This window comes from Protopterus annectens, chromosome 2.part1 (assembly GCF_019279795.1).
Source record: "Protopterus annectens isolate FY-2018-M chromosome 2.part1, PAN1.0, whole genome shotgun sequence".
Taxonomy (NCBI): domain Eukaryota; kingdom Metazoa; phylum Chordata; order Ceratodontiformes; family Protopteridae; genus Protopterus; species Protopterus annectens.
The window spans coordinates 331,842,820-331,863,290 of NC_056729.1; the positions used below are offsets into that span (position 1 = coordinate 331,842,820).

Genomic DNA, 20,471 nt, shown 5'->3' on the forward strand with positions numbered 1-20,471 from the left:
AGGAGAGATGCAAGCACTTGAATATAAAAGACAAGCTTACTTGGTCCATGAGGCTTCTTCAAGTTGTTACAGACAGTACCAGTCATGTGGTATATCAACAAGCAAGGTGGAACCCAATTGTACCCCATTTGCAGGCTAGCGATGCTAGCTTGGGATATAGTTTCACAGCACAATCTCATTCTACAAGCACCCTGCGTTCCACCAGAGCAAAACTGTATGGCAGACAAGCTAAAGAGGACAAGGGCAGACCCTCATGAATAGAAATTAGATTGGGGGACATCTTCCAAGATTTGATCCATCTATGGGAGATTAATGAAGTAGACCTATTTGCGTATTCTCTGAACAATCAGCTGGCAAGATTCTGCTCCAGTACTCCTTGCAACAAGGCCTGGAAGACAGATGCCTTTTCTTTACCTTAGACAAGAATCTTTCTGTATGCTTTTCCATCCATTCCAGTGATATCCATGGTACTTCTGAAGTTTCAGAAGGAATCCCCCAAGATCATTGTGGTGACTCTCTTCTGGCCCAGGTAACCCTGGTTTCCCTTTCTTTTGGAGATGGCTAGGATTTCTCACAGAATAGATAGACTCACGCAAGACCAGTAGTGTTTGATATACACTGTCCCCAAACAACTTAATTTGACTGGCTGGATGATATAGTCTTAATTCCCTTTAGGTACCTGTTTGCTAAGTACATGCAGCAGGTACTAATGAAGACAAGAAAGCCTGCTACTAGAAAATCATATATTAGCAAATGTAAACGTTTTCTAGTTGGTGTCAACAACATAACCAGCACCCATACTGGGCTTGTTGTTCTCTGGTTTAATGTATTTGTGTGAGTTATTATCTTATGGCTTTTCTTACTCTGCCATCAAGGTTCATTTATTGGCCATTTCAGCAAACATGCTCATGGATCCTCCTCTTTCAGAGCAGTCTCATGTCAGAATGTTTGTGAAAGGGATTTGGCTTAAGAGGCCTCCAAGAAAACTGGTGGCCTCTCCTTGGGATCTTAATTTTGTGTTAGAGAAGCTAAAGACTTGCTCTATTTGAGCAAAGCTAACCTGACTAACTTGAGGTTCTTAACATGGATAACAGATTTACTGATTGCTCTGACCTCTGCAAGAAAGGTGTCTTAGTTGCAAGCTCCTATGGTGAGTCAACCCTGTCTCATTTTCCTCAGGGACAGGATTTCTTTGAGAACTAATCTTTTATTTCTACCTAAAGTGGTATCCGAGTTTACTTTAAGCCAAACTATCAATCTCCCCATTTTGTTTCCTGAACTGAAAAATGAGACAAAGGATACTCCATACCTTCAAAGTCAGCACACAATTCAGATTCTACCTTGACAGAACAAAATCTTTCAGATCTTAGGATCAGTTGTTCATTTCTTATGTCGGTAAGAAGGGAAAACCTGTATCAAAACAGACTTATTTCCAAATGGTTGTCTAAGGATATTACCTTTAGTTATACTCACTACAACATAACTGTTCCAGGCAGAGTCAAGGCCCACTCTACCAGGGCCTTAGCTTCATCTATGGTTTTGTGGAAAGGGTTGGATTCTAGAAGTATTCTAGAAGCAGCATCTTGGTCCTCTGTACATACATTTACAAAGCACTATTAGCTTGATTCCTTCTCTAGGTCTAGGTCAGGCTTTGATAGGACCATTCTTCAGGGGCTCCTGGACTCTTCTTCTTCTACCTCTCAAATTTAGTAAGCTAGGGTAATCTACCAAAATAGCTGTCTACTGCAGCATTGATCAATGTGATGACCATAGTACAGTTGTGTAAGTAAACTTACCACAACAGTGAATTTTTGAATGATCACTGCTGCAGTAGCTGCTCCCTTTCTCCCTCCATCTTCCATGCTTTTTTGTGTGTTATTTATGGCAGGAAGTGGTTATTTATTTTTTGTTTTGCCTAGCATTGTCCCCTCAGGGCTCAGCCTCCCTGTCTCAGTTGGCATGAAAGCTCTGAAGGATGTGGTACTCAAACTTTCATAAACTTATCTTGTTAGAGAGCACAGCTCAAGCTTCCTAATGGTTTGACTGCTTGGAAGGTGCCCTGAAACTTTTGAAGCTCGCCAACTGTTATTGTCCTTGGCAGGATATGACGCATACAGTTTAGGCTACCGCAGCCATGATCATTCAAACATATATTGTTATGTTAGGTTTACTTACACAACTGTACTTTCTTAAGTCATGCATGAACCAGACTGTGCAACTTTTGTCATTTAGCACTGAAGTTGTTGTGTTAACCTCTATGGGAATCTAAAGTGGTGCACGAAAGAAACAATTCTAAAAAAAAATTATGCTAGTCCTCTGAATTTAGGATTACTTTTTGAGTGGGAGAGTGTTTTTTTGCTTTTTGCCTAGTTAGGTAGACTGTGTTGATGAACCTTCCTTGGACATTGTATGTATTTGTATGCCTACACAAAGTGCATCCCACCTATATATTAATGCAGTGAGCACACTGTCATTATTGTCACTATCATCTTAGGCTTCTCCCCCTGTTGTTCGTTGCCTTTGTGGAGGGGCTTGATTTTTTGAACAGTCTTCCCATACATTCCAGAATGTCATCCTGTTTCCAAGCGTTTTCATAAAGAAAAGAGGAAGACTTTAAGTACAGTAAACCTGGAGTAAATGAGTATTTTGCTCTGGTTAACAGAGTTATTGTGAAGACATTCTGTAGTCATAGATGAGTATGGTAATTTCTTTCTTTTTTTCTTTTTATTATTTTAAGGATAATCGTAGAGTTACTTATAGGTTCATAGGTGTTTACTAGGCTATTGTCTTTTTAAGCCTAGCCATTCATCCCAAATCTCTGACAAGTTCTGATACCCTTGATGAGTGTAAGCAGGGGTTTGGGAGATGAAACATTTATAAGCAGGGTCCTGGAAATGAACCATTTACAGGTTGCCTGTGACCATTAGAGACATAAGTGCTAAACCAGGGATGAATTTCCTGTTCCCCATCCAATTGTCCAAGTTGCACTTGAATTGGGTTAGGGAGGAACTATGCTTCATATGGATGGGGAGCCTGTTCTGTTAATGGGGTAGTCTCTGGGATACAGTGGATATAAAAAGCTAACCGATTTAGGATCCAAATAAACCTGATTTTACATATCATTGCCTTTTTCTTGTGGGACATTAACAACGTGCTTGGTCTGAATAGACTTGGACTGCATTATGGATTGTTTGGCTTTTCCAGAGTGAGACAACATACTTTCTTTGTTTGGAGCTTTTACCAGTAACTTGTTTTATTTTTGCATTGGATATAAAAAGTTTACACATCCCTGTTAAAATGCTAGGTTTTTGTGATATAAAAAAGTGGGACCACAATAAATCATTTCAAAACTTGTCCCACCTTTAATGTGACCTATAACCTCTGCAATTCAACTGAAAAAGAAACAAATCTGTTAGGGGAAAAAATAAAAAAAATAAAAAACGTATAATACGCTGCTTGCATAAGTGTGCACACCCTTAAACTAATACTTTGTTGTGTGTGTACACCCTTAAACTAATACTTTGTTGAAGCACCTTTTGATTTAATTACAGCATTCAGTCTTCTTGAGTACACACCTGCCATCAATTAAAGAGATTCTGATTAACCCCAAATAAAGTTCAGCTGTCCTAGTAGGATTTGTCTGACAATTGCTCAGTTGCCTGCTACAGCAAAAGCTATGGTTCGCAGAGAGCTTACAAAGCATCAAAGGGATCTCATTGTTGAAAGGTATCAGTCAGGAGAAGGGTACAAAAGAATTTCCACAGCATTGGGTATACCATGGAACTCACTGAAGACAGTCATCAAAAAGTGGAGAAAAAAATGGGACAACAGTGACATTGCAAAGAACTGGACATCCCTCCAAAATTGATGAAAAAACAAGAAGAAAACTGGTCAGGTAGGCTGCCAAGAACTGGTTGTGTACTACATGTGATAATCTCCCGTATTCTCCATATGTCTGGACTATGGGGTAGGGTTGCAAGATGGAAGCCTTTTCGTACACAGAAAAACATCCAGGCCAAGCTAAAATTTGCAAAACAATACATCAAGTCTCCCAAAAGCATGTGGGAAAATGTGTTATGGTCTGATAAGATCAAGGTTGAACTTTTTGTCCACAATTCCAAAAGGTACGTTTGGCGCAAAAACAAGACTTCACATCACCAAAAGAACACCATTCCCATGGTGAAGCATGGTGGTGGCAGTATCATGCTTTGGGTTGCTTTTCTTCAGCTGGAACTGTGGCTTTAGTCGAGGTGAAGGGAATTATGAACGTTTCCAAATACCAGTCACTTTTGGCCCAAAACTTTCAGGCGTCTGCTAGAAAGCTGACATGACAATGACCCTAAGCATACATCCAAATCAACAAAAAAAAAAAAATTAGCTTCATATGAAGAAAAAATGGCCAAGTCAGAGCCCAGACCTAAATCTAAGAGAAAATCTGTGGGGTGACCTGAAGAGAGCTGTGCACAGGAGATGCCCTAACAATCTGACAGATTTGGAGTGCTTTTGGAAGGAAGAGTGGGCAAATATTGCCAGCTCAAGATTTGCCATGCTGATAGACTCCTACCCAAGAGGACTGAATGTTCTAATTAAATCAAAAGGTGCTTCAACAAAGTATTAGTTTAAGGGTGTGCACACACAACAAATTATTAGTTTAAGGGTGTGCACACTTATGCAACCAGCACATTGTATGCTTTTTATTTTTTTTATATTTTTCCCCTAACAAAATTGTTTGTTTTTCAATTGAATTGAACAGGTTATAGGTCACATTAAAGGTGGGAAATGTTTTGAAATGATTTATTGTGGTTTCATCTTTTTATATCACAAACACCTGGCATTTTAACAGGGATGTGTAAACTTTTTATATCCACTGTACATACCTGTTCTCTAGCAGGTCCTAGTTATATCACAGCAAGGTTTAAGTCTTTAGAACAGGTAATTCTGGTGCTTTTTGTTTTGTGGGTATGCAGAAGGTCCATCAGAATGGGGTCTCACAATGTCCTATATGCCAGACATAGATCTTCCCTCAAAAGCATGTAGGAGACAGAATACAAGGATAGGGCCTTGAGGCAGTCTGCATAGGACATTTTTCTTATGCCTTGTATTCTTTTAGTGGGGAACCTCTGTGGACGTTCCAGTTGTTGGATATGCCTGGTTAGGTATATACCAAAGTGGGCATTGTACTCAATGATAGGTCTGATGAATGCCGAACACAGTGGAACAATGACTTCATTGGACTTAGATGCTATACCTTTGTTTGTAAGTTGCGCAACATAGAATGATTTCCTCACTACTGTAGACACATGATGGTCAAATGCTAAATTACTATATATGTATGTCCCTAAGTCCTTGACTGTTGGGTCAACTCTGAGGGGGGGTGTTGTCAATATGATAGTTACCAGGGGTGGATGACTTCCCAAAGGATACTATTATGCATTTCTTGGCATTTAGTTTTAGTCCATGGCTCTTACACCAGTTGTTTGTCTGTGTCATCCCCTCCTGGAGAACATCTGTGTCAGTGTGGGATTCAGTGACAGCTCGTAATTTGCAGTCATCTGCAAACTTAATCAGCCAGAGACCACATACATTGGCCTTGACTTCAGAGAAGTAAATGCCAAAAAGGAGTGGTCCAAGGACTGATCCCTGAGGGACTCCACTTGTGACTGGCTTCTTTGTAGAGGTGAACTCCCCAATTCTAACTTCCTGGGTCCTGTCTGTGAGCTAGTTGGCTGTCCACTGGGTGACGTACGAGTTTGTACTTAACTTCTTGGGTTTATCAACAATGCTTGAGTTGGGTATTGTGTCTAATGCCTTGGCCAGTTCAAGGCAAGCAGTGTGAACCATTTTCCCTCAGCCATTGCTTTGGTTACCTTCTCAAAGAAGTCGGCAAGGTTGAGTAGGCATGATTCGCCCTTGATGAAACCAAACTGGGTTGGATCCAGTGTCTGCAGGTTTGCTATATCTCTGTTGATCATTTCCATGATAATTCTTTCCATGGCTTTACATATAAGACTTTCTGTACCACTTTTATAAAGGTAGTGTTCATTGAGGCTGCTAGGTCCAAAAAAAGCACGACACATTGCAAATGGACTGATCTTTAAGAAAAAAAAATCTTTTATAACCTTTCCCATAGAATTGCAGAAAAAAATGTCATTCTGTATTACAAACACCTTAGTGTGATAAAAAGAAAAAAAACAAACAAACAGAATTAACATTTTACAACAATAACTTGAAGAGAAACCTTTTGAGATGATGCGAGTGTGTGGTTTGCCCTGAAAAATATTAGCTTAGAAAATCCACTTTGGGTATATAAAAAATTGACAGTTGTAGCCTTGTCTTATCTTTACCTTATCTGTCTTTGTCGTAATAATGCAGTCACACCATTAATCAACAACAATACTAAAACTCTGACCTTGACCATTGGGTTACTTACATCTTTTCTGCCACAGCTGGAGATCCTTCAGTGTGCACTTAAGGGATAATATGTGTGTAGCATAACTCTGCACTGTTTTCTGGATTCTAGAAAGGGTTGATAAGCTATAGAATTTCACTATAACAGTTAAATAACTGCAAGTGTTGATGTGGTTGAAGAATCACCAAATGAACTTTTACTTTCCTATGGTACAAAAAATAAATGACACAACTGAATGCAGAAAAACATAGACTATATCTTGAATAAAGTTTTTAAATAAAACAGTAAAACTAAAGCTTATTATTTGCTTCTTTTAGATGACATTTACTTCCAGGCTCGGAGAAAATATGGAAGAAAAGCAAAGTCTGCTTTATATGTAAGTAATAAGATAATGATGCTTTAATTTAATAACTTTACTGTTTTATGAACACACAATCAACATCAAGATATCGGAACTGGCATCACATGAGAAAACAGTTTTTTGTAAACACGCAGATTTTCTGCCAGTGGTTGAAAGTCCTCCCTGCTTTGCATTGTTAGGGCCTGTGTACATTGGCAAAGTCATTTTCTACCCCCATACCTCCCTTTTTTGGTAAACTCAATCCTCGAGACCTCCTAGCTTAAATTGTAACCCAGCCCGTTATCACCTTGGCACTGCTTATCTCATAAGAATTTGTAAGAAGGAAATGCCTGAACTTGAGGCCTTTCTGACATCTGATATATATATATATATATATATATATATATATATATATATATATATATATATATATATGTATATATATATATATATATATATATATATATATATATGTATGTCTAAACTTGTTTTCAGTGTAATGAGAGTACTCTGTCTTTATGTAGGTATAGCACCTGTTATCCTCTCAGACCCTCTGGCATTGGAGGGGGTGTATTAATATTTAGCCTGGATCGCATTTCTTTATTGCAAATTCTGCATGTCCTAGTACCACTAAACAAATCCCATTTTCATATTATCGCCTAGTATAGAACCCATGCTGTGTCTTCCATTGACCATGATACCTACCTCAACCAGTTGGGGTCTGTTGCTTTTGAAGTTAATACAGTCATGGTGGGTAAATTGTAACTTGTACAATGAACAACAGATATTCACAGCAATTCCTTAACTTTATTAATGCCAACTCTCTTGAACAAATTGTGCCTTCTCTGTCTAGATGTTCCATTCTCATTGAAGTATGGGCCCTATCTGCTCCACACCCAAAGTGTCCCCTAGACTGTCATATTCTGCCTAAGAATCCAGCCTATAACTCTTTCCATTTCTACGGTATTCAGGAATTTCTCTAAGGCCATTCCTGTAGCAGCCTTTGAAATGTAAAAGCTCTGTCCTTCTGTTTAGGGACACGTTCACAAAAGCAGCTGTTTATGCCACTGACTTTTGCTTTCACCTTCAGACCTGCGTTGACGTTTCCATTACTATCCTTCATTAGTATTATGGCTAATTTAAAAAACAAGCCTCTATAGTATAACCCTGTTATCAAGAAATTCCGCAATAAAAGAAACAGATAAACTTCTCACACTAGGGATTAAGTTCAACTGTACCTGTTATAAATGTTATCTTAAATAGGTCTCTGAAGAACTCAGACATATGATCAATAGTTTTAAAGTCAGGTATCCACTGAATGCCACTACATCTTTCAAAGTTATTCACAATGACTTGTTTAACCTGTATTAGAAATCTTTGAAAAATGCCATGTGTTGCACAGAACTTATCAGGACTGATCTGAAATGGCCAACCCTCCTCTGATGCAGAAGCTATCATTGATATATTTGCAGACAAATTTAGTTCCAGTTTCTGCTCACTCTGCCCCCTGTATTTCTCCACTTACTCTGTGTCTCCATGTCCCCCAGAATTACCTCTGAACAGGTACTAAATGCTCTCTCTAAAACCAGAATCAGTAGTTCTGTGGGTCCTAGCAACATACCAGGTTGTATCTAAATTACTACTAAACATACCTTCTTGATTCCCTTCTAAACCCTTTCAGTCTTAACCTATTGATTGGGTAAGTTCCTGATGCTTGGAGAATAGTCTCTGTTGTGTGTCTACACAGGAGTAGCCCTACCACCAAACCTGGGATCTACAGACCAGTCAGTCTTACCAGTAGTATTTGTAAAGTCATTGAGTGTGTTATTATACAACTCATAAATAATAATATTGGCACCCTGTAGGCCCTTGACCCAAGTAAGTTGACTTTGTAAAGGGTTGGCCTTGTCTACTTAATGTTATGGACATCAAAGGGTGATGCCCTATCTACTTACTTCTAAGACTGTTGAACTATTCCACACTCTTGTATTATTGAAAAATGTAACTGTATAATCCCGTCTGTAACCTGTTGGATAACAAACTGTCTCACTTAAGCAGCTGTGACTGCAGCCTAGGTTGCTTAAATGATTTCCTTGCAGTGCATGCATAGCTGTTTGCTAAAGATTCTGAAAGGTATTTCAGATAGTGAAAGTCCTGCCATGAATAGATTTTTACCGCTTTGCCCAAAGGAACTTTTATTTTCCTTTGACTCTTAGCTTTGGAGGACTTTCATTTTTTTGTTGTTCTGCTGTGGTTGTGGGCCACCAGATGGGGGATTGCCCAGGGCACCAGCTGAGCTTGTGTGTGTGTGTATGTGTGTGTGTGTGTGTGTGTGTGTGTGTGTGTGTGTGTGTGTGTGTGTGTGTGTGTGTGTGTGTGTGTTTGCATATGCATGTGTGCATGTTTGTGCAAGTATACATTTATGTCTATGTACTCATGTATACTATATATACACACATATATATATATATATATATATATATATATATATATATATATATATTTATATATTATGGATCTACTTTAGTTCATTGAATTAACAGAATACCAAAATTTAAATAACTGAGATGAGAAGAATGAACGTTTACAACAGCAAGAGTGCAGAAGATCGGAACTTAGAACATCGAACTAGCTGTATATTTCGAAGTGCAGGTCGCAGTACAGTGAGGATCTGGAAATCTACCCTTTTCCTCACTGTACTGCAATCTCTGAGTTGGCATATATAATTTGCAGGGGGTGTGTGGGGTGCAGGGGGCTTGCCCCTGCAGAAACATAAAAAAAATTACACACACCTGCAAATTATATATACCTACTCCGAGATTGCACTGTAGTGAGGAAAAGGCTAGATTTTGCGATCCTCACTGTATAGCGATCTGCATTCAAAATATAGAGCTAGTTCGATGATCTAAGTTCTGATCCTCTGCACTCACTGTTGTAAACGTTCATTCTTCTCATCTCAGTTATTTACATTTCAGTGTTCTGTTAATCTAATGAAATAAAGTACACCATATGGTCTTCAAAGTTTTGTATGTATATATATATATATATATATATATATATATATATATATATATATATGGATCTACTGGGTATACGTCTGATTGTTGAAAACTCACTTTTTCGACAACCAGAAGATTGAACCCATTGAAGCGAAAGTGCACTAAATTGAAAGTGCACATTTGCAAAAGCCGGTTGTCTGAAGCACATTACAGTGGGGATAAGGAAATATATCCTTTTCCCCACTGTAGTGCGATCTTGGAGTTAGTATATTTAAGTAGGGGGAGTGGGGAGCGCAGCTTCCCATATTGGGAGTGCAGGGGGGCTTGCCCCCCTGCAAAATACTGTTTAAAGCATTTTTTTGTTGTTTTTTTGCCGGTTCAGAGATATATACACACACACACACACACACACACACACATACATAGATATGGATCCTCACTATGTTGGTAGTCTTGATGAGTGCATATTGTTCAAACCAATGTGATCAGCTAGCATGCATATTGATGAGAAAGTAAGTTAGCAGAGAGCTGACAGTGGCAAGATCATGGAATACAAGGGTAAGGAAGAATGCTTATCATTCAATCACTGCTGAAGTAATCTTAGCTGTTTGGGTTATATCCTGCTTGGGACAGAACAGCTGACCAGCTTCAAAAGTTTAAGGGCATCTTATATGTGACCAGAACATTGATAGCTTGAGCAAGGCTGGAGAAAATCAGCAGTCTGGGTGCCAAGAGCTTCAGGACTTTCCTGCTGCCAACATGAGCTCCCCTTGTAGGCCTTTGAGGACTGATAGTCTGCTGATAATTTCTCAGTTGCTGGGCAGATTACTTCCCTTTAAGGAAAAAAAAAACTTCCACAGTTAAATTTATGACTGAAACAGTACTTTTCTGTCAAGAACTGTTTGTTTTTGCTAGGAATTAATTACTTTTTGGACTGGCACATGATATTTCTTTCAGTGAAAAAATGTGGCTTTTGTAATTGTTTTATTGTAAACTTTTGTTTTTCTGAAGTTTACTCTAAAATATATTGATATTAACTTTATAAATTGTTTGCAGGGGCTGCAGCAAGTGTTTGTTGTGCTTGCCATGGGGTTTATTTTTGGCGAATACACTATTTTTTGGCATTTATTAATCACTTGGGTTGTGGGGTCTGTTTCTGGCTTTACCATGGAACAACTTACCAGTTCCTCTGTTCGTTTTTCCTTAGTCTGCAAAGACAGCCTTTGCCTGTTCAGCAGACTGTGAATTTTCCGAATCTCCTAATGGATGACCATGCAGTGGCCATTTCTACATCTTCAGACCCCTCATCCTCTTCCTTAGTTTCTTCAGCTGTAGATCCTTCAGGACAAAGGACAGGGTTTAGAAACTTCCTCTGTGGCTGTTAGTGTCCTTTCTGGGAATGAGAACCACTGTTGTTGGTCTTGGAGGAAGGAGCCAGACTGGGATGCCTGTTCCCCAAGGTGATGTCGCTGGCAGGAGTTGATCTGTTTTTATGAAGATTCCTATCAGAAAAGATGCAGAAAGTAAAACATTTATGTTCATTATTCCCATTGTCTCAGTGGCATTACCTGCTAAGGTAACACAGTACTGGCTAGGTTTGAAAACCGCAGACACACAGCTGATTTGCTGTGCATCTCCTGAGAGGGGAGCCTTCAGTAGAGACATGAAGCTGCATATTCAGTCTTTTTCTGCCATCCAAAGAAGAAGAAAGTCCTCTGATTCTTCTCAGGATCCAGTGCTGTATTTTCTGACTTAGCTGTGTTTTCTGGCTTACTGCACAGATAAAACTCATTTGGGGATCCACTTCCTCTCATTTTTTTGTTAGATTTATTATTCTCTGTTTATTTTTATGTTTATTTAAATATTTGTTTTAATATTGTATAGTAATTCCTTTAGGAATTTCTGCTTGTAGCAGTAGTTATTTGGCGTTTGTCTTTCACAAATGTTTGTTTGCACTGTTTCTGAAGAAACTGTCAGTATTTCTATCAGAACTGCAGTGTCTATGTGTGCTGATAGACAGTATGTACTTGTCTTTACTGTTGTTACTCTGCTTTATTTTTATCTTTTGATAGGAAAATGTGACAGAACTTGGATGTTTAGACATTTATGCATTGTTTACTGTATATATGACTCTGTTCTGTGTGTTTACTGGAAACAAAGATCTGAAGTAGTTAACTTCATTTGTGCATCAACCTATGGGTTATCGGATCCATATCAGATCCGAGCCAGCAGTTTCCAACAGCTAAGATCTGAGCTCCAAGCTCCCCCCCTACCCATAATCCCCTGCCATCCCTTCCTGACCTCAGATCTAGTTTGCCGCAGTTACACCAGCAGTTTGATCTTGAGCTTCCAGGCCTTAGAGAGCATTTTTCTGTGAGAAAATCTTTCTTTTTTTGGATTTAGCTAAAGTTTGTGTGTGAAGTTGTTGAGTGTGTGTTTTAGGATAGTTACCTTAAAGTAGTCGTTAGATTCCCTTTTTTTCGTATTATCCCCCCCCCCCCTTTTTTTTGTGAGAGTGTTAGGGTGTGTGTGGTTTTGGGGCCTAGTGACTGTGTTTTTAGTTTACCATGGCAGAGGCCCCCAAAACATTTTTTTCTAAATGTACTGAGTGTGGCCATAAGCTCTCCCCAGTGGATGGGCACACTCGGTGCGTTTTATGCCTTGGGGTTGAACACCTGTCATCCGGTTGTGCTATTTGTGCAGCGTTCAACCCCAGGGCTCTCAAGGACCGGAGGTCGAAGGTAATTCTGGTGGGACTTCTGCCCCCGGACTCAGCTCCGGCCTCCACTCCCCCCATGGCTCCTGCCGCGGCTGTGGCAGCGCCTTCTGATACTTCCCTTCCTTCCTTGGCTGGGACTCAACCTTCCACCTTGGGCCAAGAGGATAGGGAAGCCAGAAGTGGGAAGCGCAGAGAGAAGCATCACAAGCGGCGGGCTGAAGCCTCTGCATCAGCTCCACCAGCCAAGCAGGCTTCTCCACCAGAGACCTCTGAGCCTTCCCCTTCCCGGCTCCGTTCACCCTGCTTCTCACCGGGGCCAGAGGAGGAGGAGACCTGGTCACCTTCAAGGTCATCGAGGTGGCACTCCCGTCCCGCCTCGGTGGCCTCTTCTAGGTCCACAAGAAGTTTAACTGATGCGGACTTGGACTGGATGATGCGAAGGTTCCTCCAGGCCCAGCTGCAGATGGGAGTGCTCCTGCCTCCCCCCCTCCGGGGGGGAGCTCAACACCCTGTTTTGTCCCGATTGCTCCTTCCCCGACCCGCTTCCCGGGTTCGGGTTCTTCAGAGCTGACTAGTGTTGGAGCTGGGGGACTGTCGGCACCGATAGAGTCGAGTGCTTCGGCGCCGATGGCACCCTCGAGTCTGTCGGGTCCCTTTTCTGTGGATCTGAGCTCTCAGAGCCGAGAGCTGAGCTTCCGATCCGAGATGGTTAGTATGCCTTTGGCTCCGTCCAGGTCGGAGCATACTGCCCCTTCAGATCCGATCACCTCGGCGCCGGCTCCGATCCACGCATCGGATCCGAGGGAGGGTCTGTTCTCGGATCCTAGGGAGAGCAGCTCTCCTTCGGCTTTCAACATGGTGGAGAAGGTTCTATCGAGGGACTTCAGGCCCCCGGCCCTAGCTACGGCCCCACCCTGCACTCCCTCTCAGATGGGCCCGACTTCCATCACCCGGCCCCAGGGACAGCCTGCTCTTACATCCCAGATCATTCCCTTGTTGGAACAGGATGTGGTTGGAGAGGCCTCCTCGGACAGCCCCCCCGAGGAAGTCCCTCACAAACGCAAGTGCAAAAGGAGGCACTTGGACTCCTCTGAGTCCTTGACAGAGGACACAAACTTGGAGGAAGGGGAAGGCTCCCCAAGATCACCCCCCGAAGACGTCTCATTTGGAGACATCATGGAGATGCTCAGGATCAGAGGGGGGGTGGTCTGCCCCAAAGCCTACCTCGGACGAGTCTGTGTTTTTGGAGGCATTTGAAGCAGGCCCATCTACTTCTTGGGTGTCCCCTCCAGCCGACCCCCCCTGGTAGACCTAATCACTACCAGGGCATGGAAGGAGCCGGACACTGTGCAGCCCGTTCCCAAGAGGCCAGACAGAATTCTTAGCCCCCCCCGGACAGATCTCATTGGAGTAAGGGGACCCCTGTAGATGCCATGTTGGTGGCGGCTGCCACTAAAAGGGAACTAGCCCAGGAGAGTCCCACGGTCCATCCTCCTGACAAGGAGTCTCAGGCGATGGACCACTTCGGTAAGGTCGCTGAACTATATGGCACATGTAGTATGACTCCAGCGGGATCTTATTAAAGAGTACGCTGGTTCGCCCCCAGAGTCCATGTCAGCAGAGGACAAACAAGTGTACTCTACCCGAATGGCCACTCACAGGTCTACTTCCAATACCTCTATTCGGCTACTATCCCATGCTACAGAAGGAGCCGCTAGAGCTAGTGGAGTGGGCGTCGTCGTCCTGAGGTGACAGGCGTGGCTCTGCCACTGTGATTTCGCAGAACCCTGTAAGGCGTCATTCACTAACGCCCCATTTGATGGTTCTGCCCTCTTTGGCAAGACCGTACGCGACACCTTGGTCCAGAGTGAGAAAGACGGGAATATGCTGTCTGCTGTCGGAGTCCGCGTCTCTGTTCCCCAGAGGTCCTTCTCCAAGAACCAAAAGGGACAGAAGAAGATGTGGTTCTGGAAATCTCAGCAGTCCCGTTTCGCTCCGGACCTCCCGTCCTTCAGAGGGAGAGCAGGACAGGGTGGACGCCGCCCTAGAGGCAGAGGGGGCCCAAAAATCTTTGGGTCCAGAGAACCTTTCTCTGATCGGCCCACACAGCAACCCTGAAGGGTTACCCAACTGCTCCACTCTGGAGGCAGTTGGGGGGCGTTTCTCGAGGCTCCTAGCAGCTTAGGAGTCCATCACAACAGACCACTGGGTGCTTCGGATTATATCCAGAGGCTACGAGATTCCATTTCTCCATCCCCCTCTCAGACCCAGATCCCTTCCCGATGTCCCACCCGATCAGAGGGAGGCCGCAGCCACAGAAATTCAGCAGCTGCTAGAAAAAGGAGCAATCCAGCACGTCCCCCCAGACCAGTATGGATCAGGCTTTTACTCCAGGTTCTTCTTGGTGCCAAAAAAGATGGGGGACTTAAGACCAATCCTTGACCTTTCCCTCTTGAACCTGGCAGTAACCAAAGAAAAGTTCTGGATGGTCACCCTTCAATCCATTCTCCCCCTCTTGCAGGAGAACGACTGGATGTGCTCCATAGACCTCAAGGATGCGTACTACCACATATTGATGGACAGACGATCCAGGAGGTTTCTCCGCTTCAGGCTATTAGCCAGCCATTACCAATTCAGTGTCCTCCCCTTTGGTCTCACCACAGCCCCCAGGGTGTTCACCAAGGTGTTAACTGTGGTAACGGCCCACCTGAGACTCCAGGGAATTCAGGTCTTTCCATACCTGGACGACTGGCTCCTGACCGCCCCCACAAGGCATCTACTCTGCACAGCCAGGAATTATTTTCTTCACCTAGCTCCCCGGCTGGGGATCACGATCAATTTGGGAAAATCTTCCCTTCTTCCGACTCAGGTCATAGATTTCATCGGAGCCAGGTTGAACACAAACCAGCTTATAGCCTTCTTGACTCCGGACCGGTTGCAATCTCTAAAACTCCATGTGCAGGCCATTCTTCATTGCCCAGCCCCTCCGGCAGAATTGGTACTGAGGGCCCTAGGCTTGATGGCGGCAACCATCAACCTCTTACCCATGGCGCGCCTAAATATGAGAATCCTGCAATGGACCCTCAAAGTCCAATGGTCCTTCCTGCATTATCCCCTGAGCCACCCCGTCCCTCTCAGCAGGGTTTGCAGGAGAGCCCTCTTTTGGTGGCTCCAGTCTCCGGACCTCCAGAAAGGGCGCCCCTTTTCTATGTCCCCTCCCTTAGCCACGGTGACCACGGACGCCTCTCGCCTCTGGTGGGGGGGGGGCATTGTCTGGGCAGGACCGTCCAAGGCACATGGAACCATGTGGAGACCTCACTGCATATCAGTGTCCTAGAGATGAGGGCGGTGTGGTTAGCATTGCAAGCACTTCAGAGCCTTCTTCCCGTTGGGACAATTGCGATCCAGATGGACAACATGTCGGTCATCTGGTATATCAACAAACAAGGGGGAACCAGGTCCTATCCACTTTGTCGAGAGGCCATGAGAGTGTGGGAATGGGCGATTTCCACAAACCGTTTTCTCATGGCGATGCACATACCGGGACGGTCCAACATCCTAGCGGACAGATTGAGTCGCACCATCCTCTCGCCATACAAGTGGTCTGTGAATCTCAAAGTAGCGAAACAGATCTTCTCTAAATGGGGTCAACCTCGTTGCGATCTTTTCGCCTCTCCCTCAAACACAAAGTGCAGTGACTACTTTGCTCTAATTCCCCCACCCGGGGAATCTCCAAGAGATGCTCTGGTGCATGTTTGGCCACTCGGTCTACTTTATGCTTACCCTCCTCTTCCCCTGATGCTAACGTTTCTGCAGAAAGCCAGACTGTTGGGGAGCAGAATAATCCTCATTGCCCCATTCTGGCCTCGTCAGGCTTGGTTCCCATATCTATGGTCTCATCTGGTGAATCCTCCCTGGATTTTAGATCCCATTCCGGATCTGATCTCTCACCCATTGGGCCTGTCGGCCCCGAACCTGAACAACCTCAAGCTCATGGCTTGGTTGATCCAGTTCCACTGTTAGCTAAGACTCCCGGTATCTCTTCCCCGGTCAAAGACATCCTAGTAGCTGCTCACAAGCCGTCTACTAGAAGGATTTATAATAGCAAATGGAAACGTTTTTCTATTTGGGCGTTGCATCAGAGCTTAGACCCCTTTACAGCTCCGTTGCCAGCAGTATTAGACTTTCTGTCAGGATTATTTGACCAAGGTGCTAGCTCCTCCATGGTCAAAGTACAATTGGCAGCTATCTCTCATTACCATGTTGGATGTGATCTGGGCCCTTTGACTTCATCCAGATTGTGTAAGGCCTTCTTAAAAGGCACCTTCTTACTAAGACCCCCGGTGAAGGATGTAGTCCCTCCTTGGGATTTAGCGCTGGTACTCCACGCTTTAATAGCTTCCCCCTTTGAGCCTACAGCTTCGGTGAATCTCAAATTCTTATCCTGGAAAACAGCTTTTCTTGTTGCTATTACTTCGGCAAGAAGGGTTTCAGAACTTCAAGCCCTTTGCGCCAAGCCACCGTACTTGATTTTCCACAAAGATAGAGTATCCTTCAGGACCAATCCCTCTTTTCTGCCCAAAATTGCTTCCGGATCTAACATCAACCAGTCTATTAATTTACCAGTCTTCTTTCCCAATTACCAGAATAAAGGTGAGTACAAATTGCATTCCTTAGATGTACACAGACAACTACGATTCTATTTACACAGGACAGCTGGTCATAGGGAATCAGACCAGCTGTTTGTATCTTTTGCTAAACCTAGTTTGGGAAACCTGTTTCGAAAGTCACATTGTCCAGGTGGATTTCCCATAGTATTCTTCTAGCTTATGAGAGTTCTGGCTGGCCTGCACCCCATGGAGTCCATGCCCATTCTACTCGGTCTATTTCTACCTCTGCTGCTTTTCGTTCTAGAGTATCTTTGGATGACATTTGCTCAGCAGCCGCATGGGCTTCATCTCATACCTTCATAAACCACTATAAGTTGGATTTTATCTCCAGAGGGAGAGCATCCTTTGGCTCCGCAGTGCTCCGGAACATCCTTCCATGAGGACCTCCCAAGATTCAGGTAGCTGGGGACTCTGTCCCATAGGTTGATGCACAAATGAAGTTAACTACTTCAGATTAAGAAGTTATGTACTCACCATAATGTTCCATCTGAGTAGGTAAACTTCATTTGTCAGCAACCGTCCCTCCCTCTGTCCCCCTGACCTACTTGGATGTTCATGGTATTCCTGTTTCATGACGGATTGTATCCAGGTTAGTCTATAGAGGTGATCCTCTTCTCTAATATTGCAGGTATTGCTTTTAGGCAAACTCGATCTGAGGTCAGGAAGGGATGGCAGGGGATTATGGGTAGGGGAGGAGCTTGGAACTCGGATCTTAGCTGTTGGAAACTGCTGGCTTGGATCCGATATGGATCCGATAACCCATAGGTTGCTGACAAATGAAGTTTACCTACTCAGATGGAACGTTATGGTGAGTACATAACTTCTTATTATCTGAATGATCTGTGGATATTTTACTATCTTTGACAAGAAAACGTAGTTTTAATTGCTATTAAAATGGTTTTATGGCAGTATAGAGTGATTAAATTATGTGAAGCTAATTTTTAACACTGGTTTGGAACATTGTTTATTTTGGTGTTTGGACTTTGTGTACTGGAAATTATTTTACTTCTGTCAGTTCTAAAATAATTCTGAACACATTTAAAAATTTTTTTTGGATTACAGCAGTTTGGAAGAGTTGTGTGAGGACGTACTTAATACAAGAAACTTTAAGTGCTTATTGTGATACATTATCTAGTACTGTCAGCTTATTATTCTGGCTGGTGTTCTCTTCACTGACATGATGAATTCAACTCTGGTATCCTCCCATCAAATCTGCTTGCAGCTGCAAAAAAAAAAAAATAAATAAATAAATAAAAATATCCCTTAGAGTATGCCCCATCTCCCTCTAGTATAGCTTTGTTGCCCACTGTGGAATGAGATTAGACACATCCTCGGGGGCTGTTTTAGTAACTTGAACAGGTATGGGAGAATGAAACCCTTTAGGTGCAAGAGTAGTGCTGGAGTTACCAAACATAATACTCTGTCCCCAAATATTTTATCTAGCAGTGAAGTTCTGCATTATCGTGCATCAGATAATCAGATTATTGCTGTTTACGAGGGTGATGTGGTTTCCTTGGCTTAGACTGTTCTTCAGATAGCTAATTCTGGTGGTTGTGTTCCCATACATGGTTCTAGTGCTAGTTTGGCTAAAGACCTTTCTGTTGTTTCAGAGAATGATAAAGAATCTAATGAGGACAGTGGTGATTTTCTAATTGATATTGAGTCCATTGACTGATTCATTGGAAGGTGAACCTGAGTTAACTCCAAACAAGTTTTCACTTTTCCTCAGATGATTGCGAGTTTAAGTGATTTTTTTTGCATGGGAACAGTCAGTAACTACCTCAGAACTAGCCAGGGTATATGGCCTTATAAAGGACGAGATGACATATTCTGTGGCTGTCCCCCCATCAGCCTTGGAAGAGGTATTAAAGCTGCCTGCAAGACACCTGTATCTATTCCAGCAGTCCCTAAAAAGTTTAATATAAGGCCTCCTTGGATATGATAGGTCTCTTTTCTCATTTGACTTTTGACCTAGTTGTGGTCTTCTCTGCTGCCTGATCAGATTAAAAATCCTTGGCTTCATCTAACACAAAACCCGCAATAAAGAGGGAAAGTGGTTAGATCTTCAGGGCAAAAGGATATCACTTTCCAGTGATCTAGCCTTTAGAATGTTAAATTACCAAGGCTATATGTGGAAATTTATTTTATAGTGTGTGTACAACGTGGATGATTTTGCTGCATCCTTACCTGGAGAGGAAAAGTCTTTTACAAATGAACTTGCTTCTAATTTGACTCAGGTTTCAAAACATGCTTTAAGAAGTATTCTTGAATGCGCAGATACAGTCTTGAGAAATGCTTCGTCTTCAGTTGTAAAATGGTGTGATAGTGTGAGGTATTACCAGCTATGCCAGGAGAAGTAGGGGCAGTGGATGTGTAACATATGCCAGCATAGCTAGCTGGAGTTTTGTAAAGAATTGTATGTTGTTGTATATTAAACGGATTTGTGCAGATGCGTGTTGAAAATGTATTTGTAAATCTAATTGTGTAAAAAAATGTACTAACAGTGGGTCCTGCTGGACAGAAAAGAAATTCACCTGTATGTCAGACTGTATTGTAACTGTTGAAATTACTTTGTTGTAACAGAGGATACTGGAAGAGAAGAGGTTAATCTCAGTCCATCTTACTTTGAAAAATAGTCTGAAATTAAATTAACTTGGTTTAAGCCATAAAGATTGTATCTTACAGTTCTGATTGCAGTAAGACACAAAATGTCTTTATAAACCAGGATTAGGAATCCTACTGTATTATGCTTAGGGGTGAACTAATTGCTACCCTGGAAGGGTAGAAGTTTTTGAAATGGTTTTATAGTTTCCAGATGCTGTAACACATCTTAACAAAGCTCTATTTGTATGTATTATGACACGTATGTGATAGATTCTGGTTCAGTTTCTAGTAAAGGGGATAGTGTGGGAACCAGAATTCAGATGACCAGATGTATGTGATGTCATTCTGTAATCAACCACTAAAATTATACTTTAATACTAGATGAAACAGAAGTCTCAGGGCAGTTTGTTTGTGAAACCTGACAAGAAGGAAGACCACTCACTGATGTCCTCTTGCCTTGCTTTAGTAAGTAAGAAGGGAACAGTAATTCTTTAGATCAGTCAGGAAAATATAGTGAGATTAGTTAAGTACTGTTTTTCTGCATCTGTGTGAATCTATCCTCCTGTGTTATTTTGGTGTTTGTTGTAAATATGTATTCAGTATGTTTATGTTCTTTTTATTATTGATTATTAAATATATTTAAACTTTTCATTGTGGCTGGTCTTTTAGAGAATATTTTAACCTATGAGAGTACTTATATTTATGCGGTGATACTGTGGCTGGTCTTGAA

General features: G+C 42.4%; 1 protein-coding gene across 2 annotated transcripts in view; it reads left to right on the forward strand.

Annotated features, from left to right (window-relative positions):
* Window positions 1–20,471, forward strand: part of SEL1L3 (SEL1L family member 3) — a 1,757,172-nt gene that overhangs the window by 709,548 nt on the left and 1,027,153 nt on the right. For both annotated transcript variants that reach the window (XM_044062158.1, XM_044062159.1), the window contains exon 6: window positions 6,727–6,785. In XM_044062158.1, the coding sequence (XP_043918093.1) occupies window positions 6,727–6,785 (59 nt within the window). The remainder of the gene's footprint in view (window positions 1–6,726; window positions 6,786–20,471) is intronic.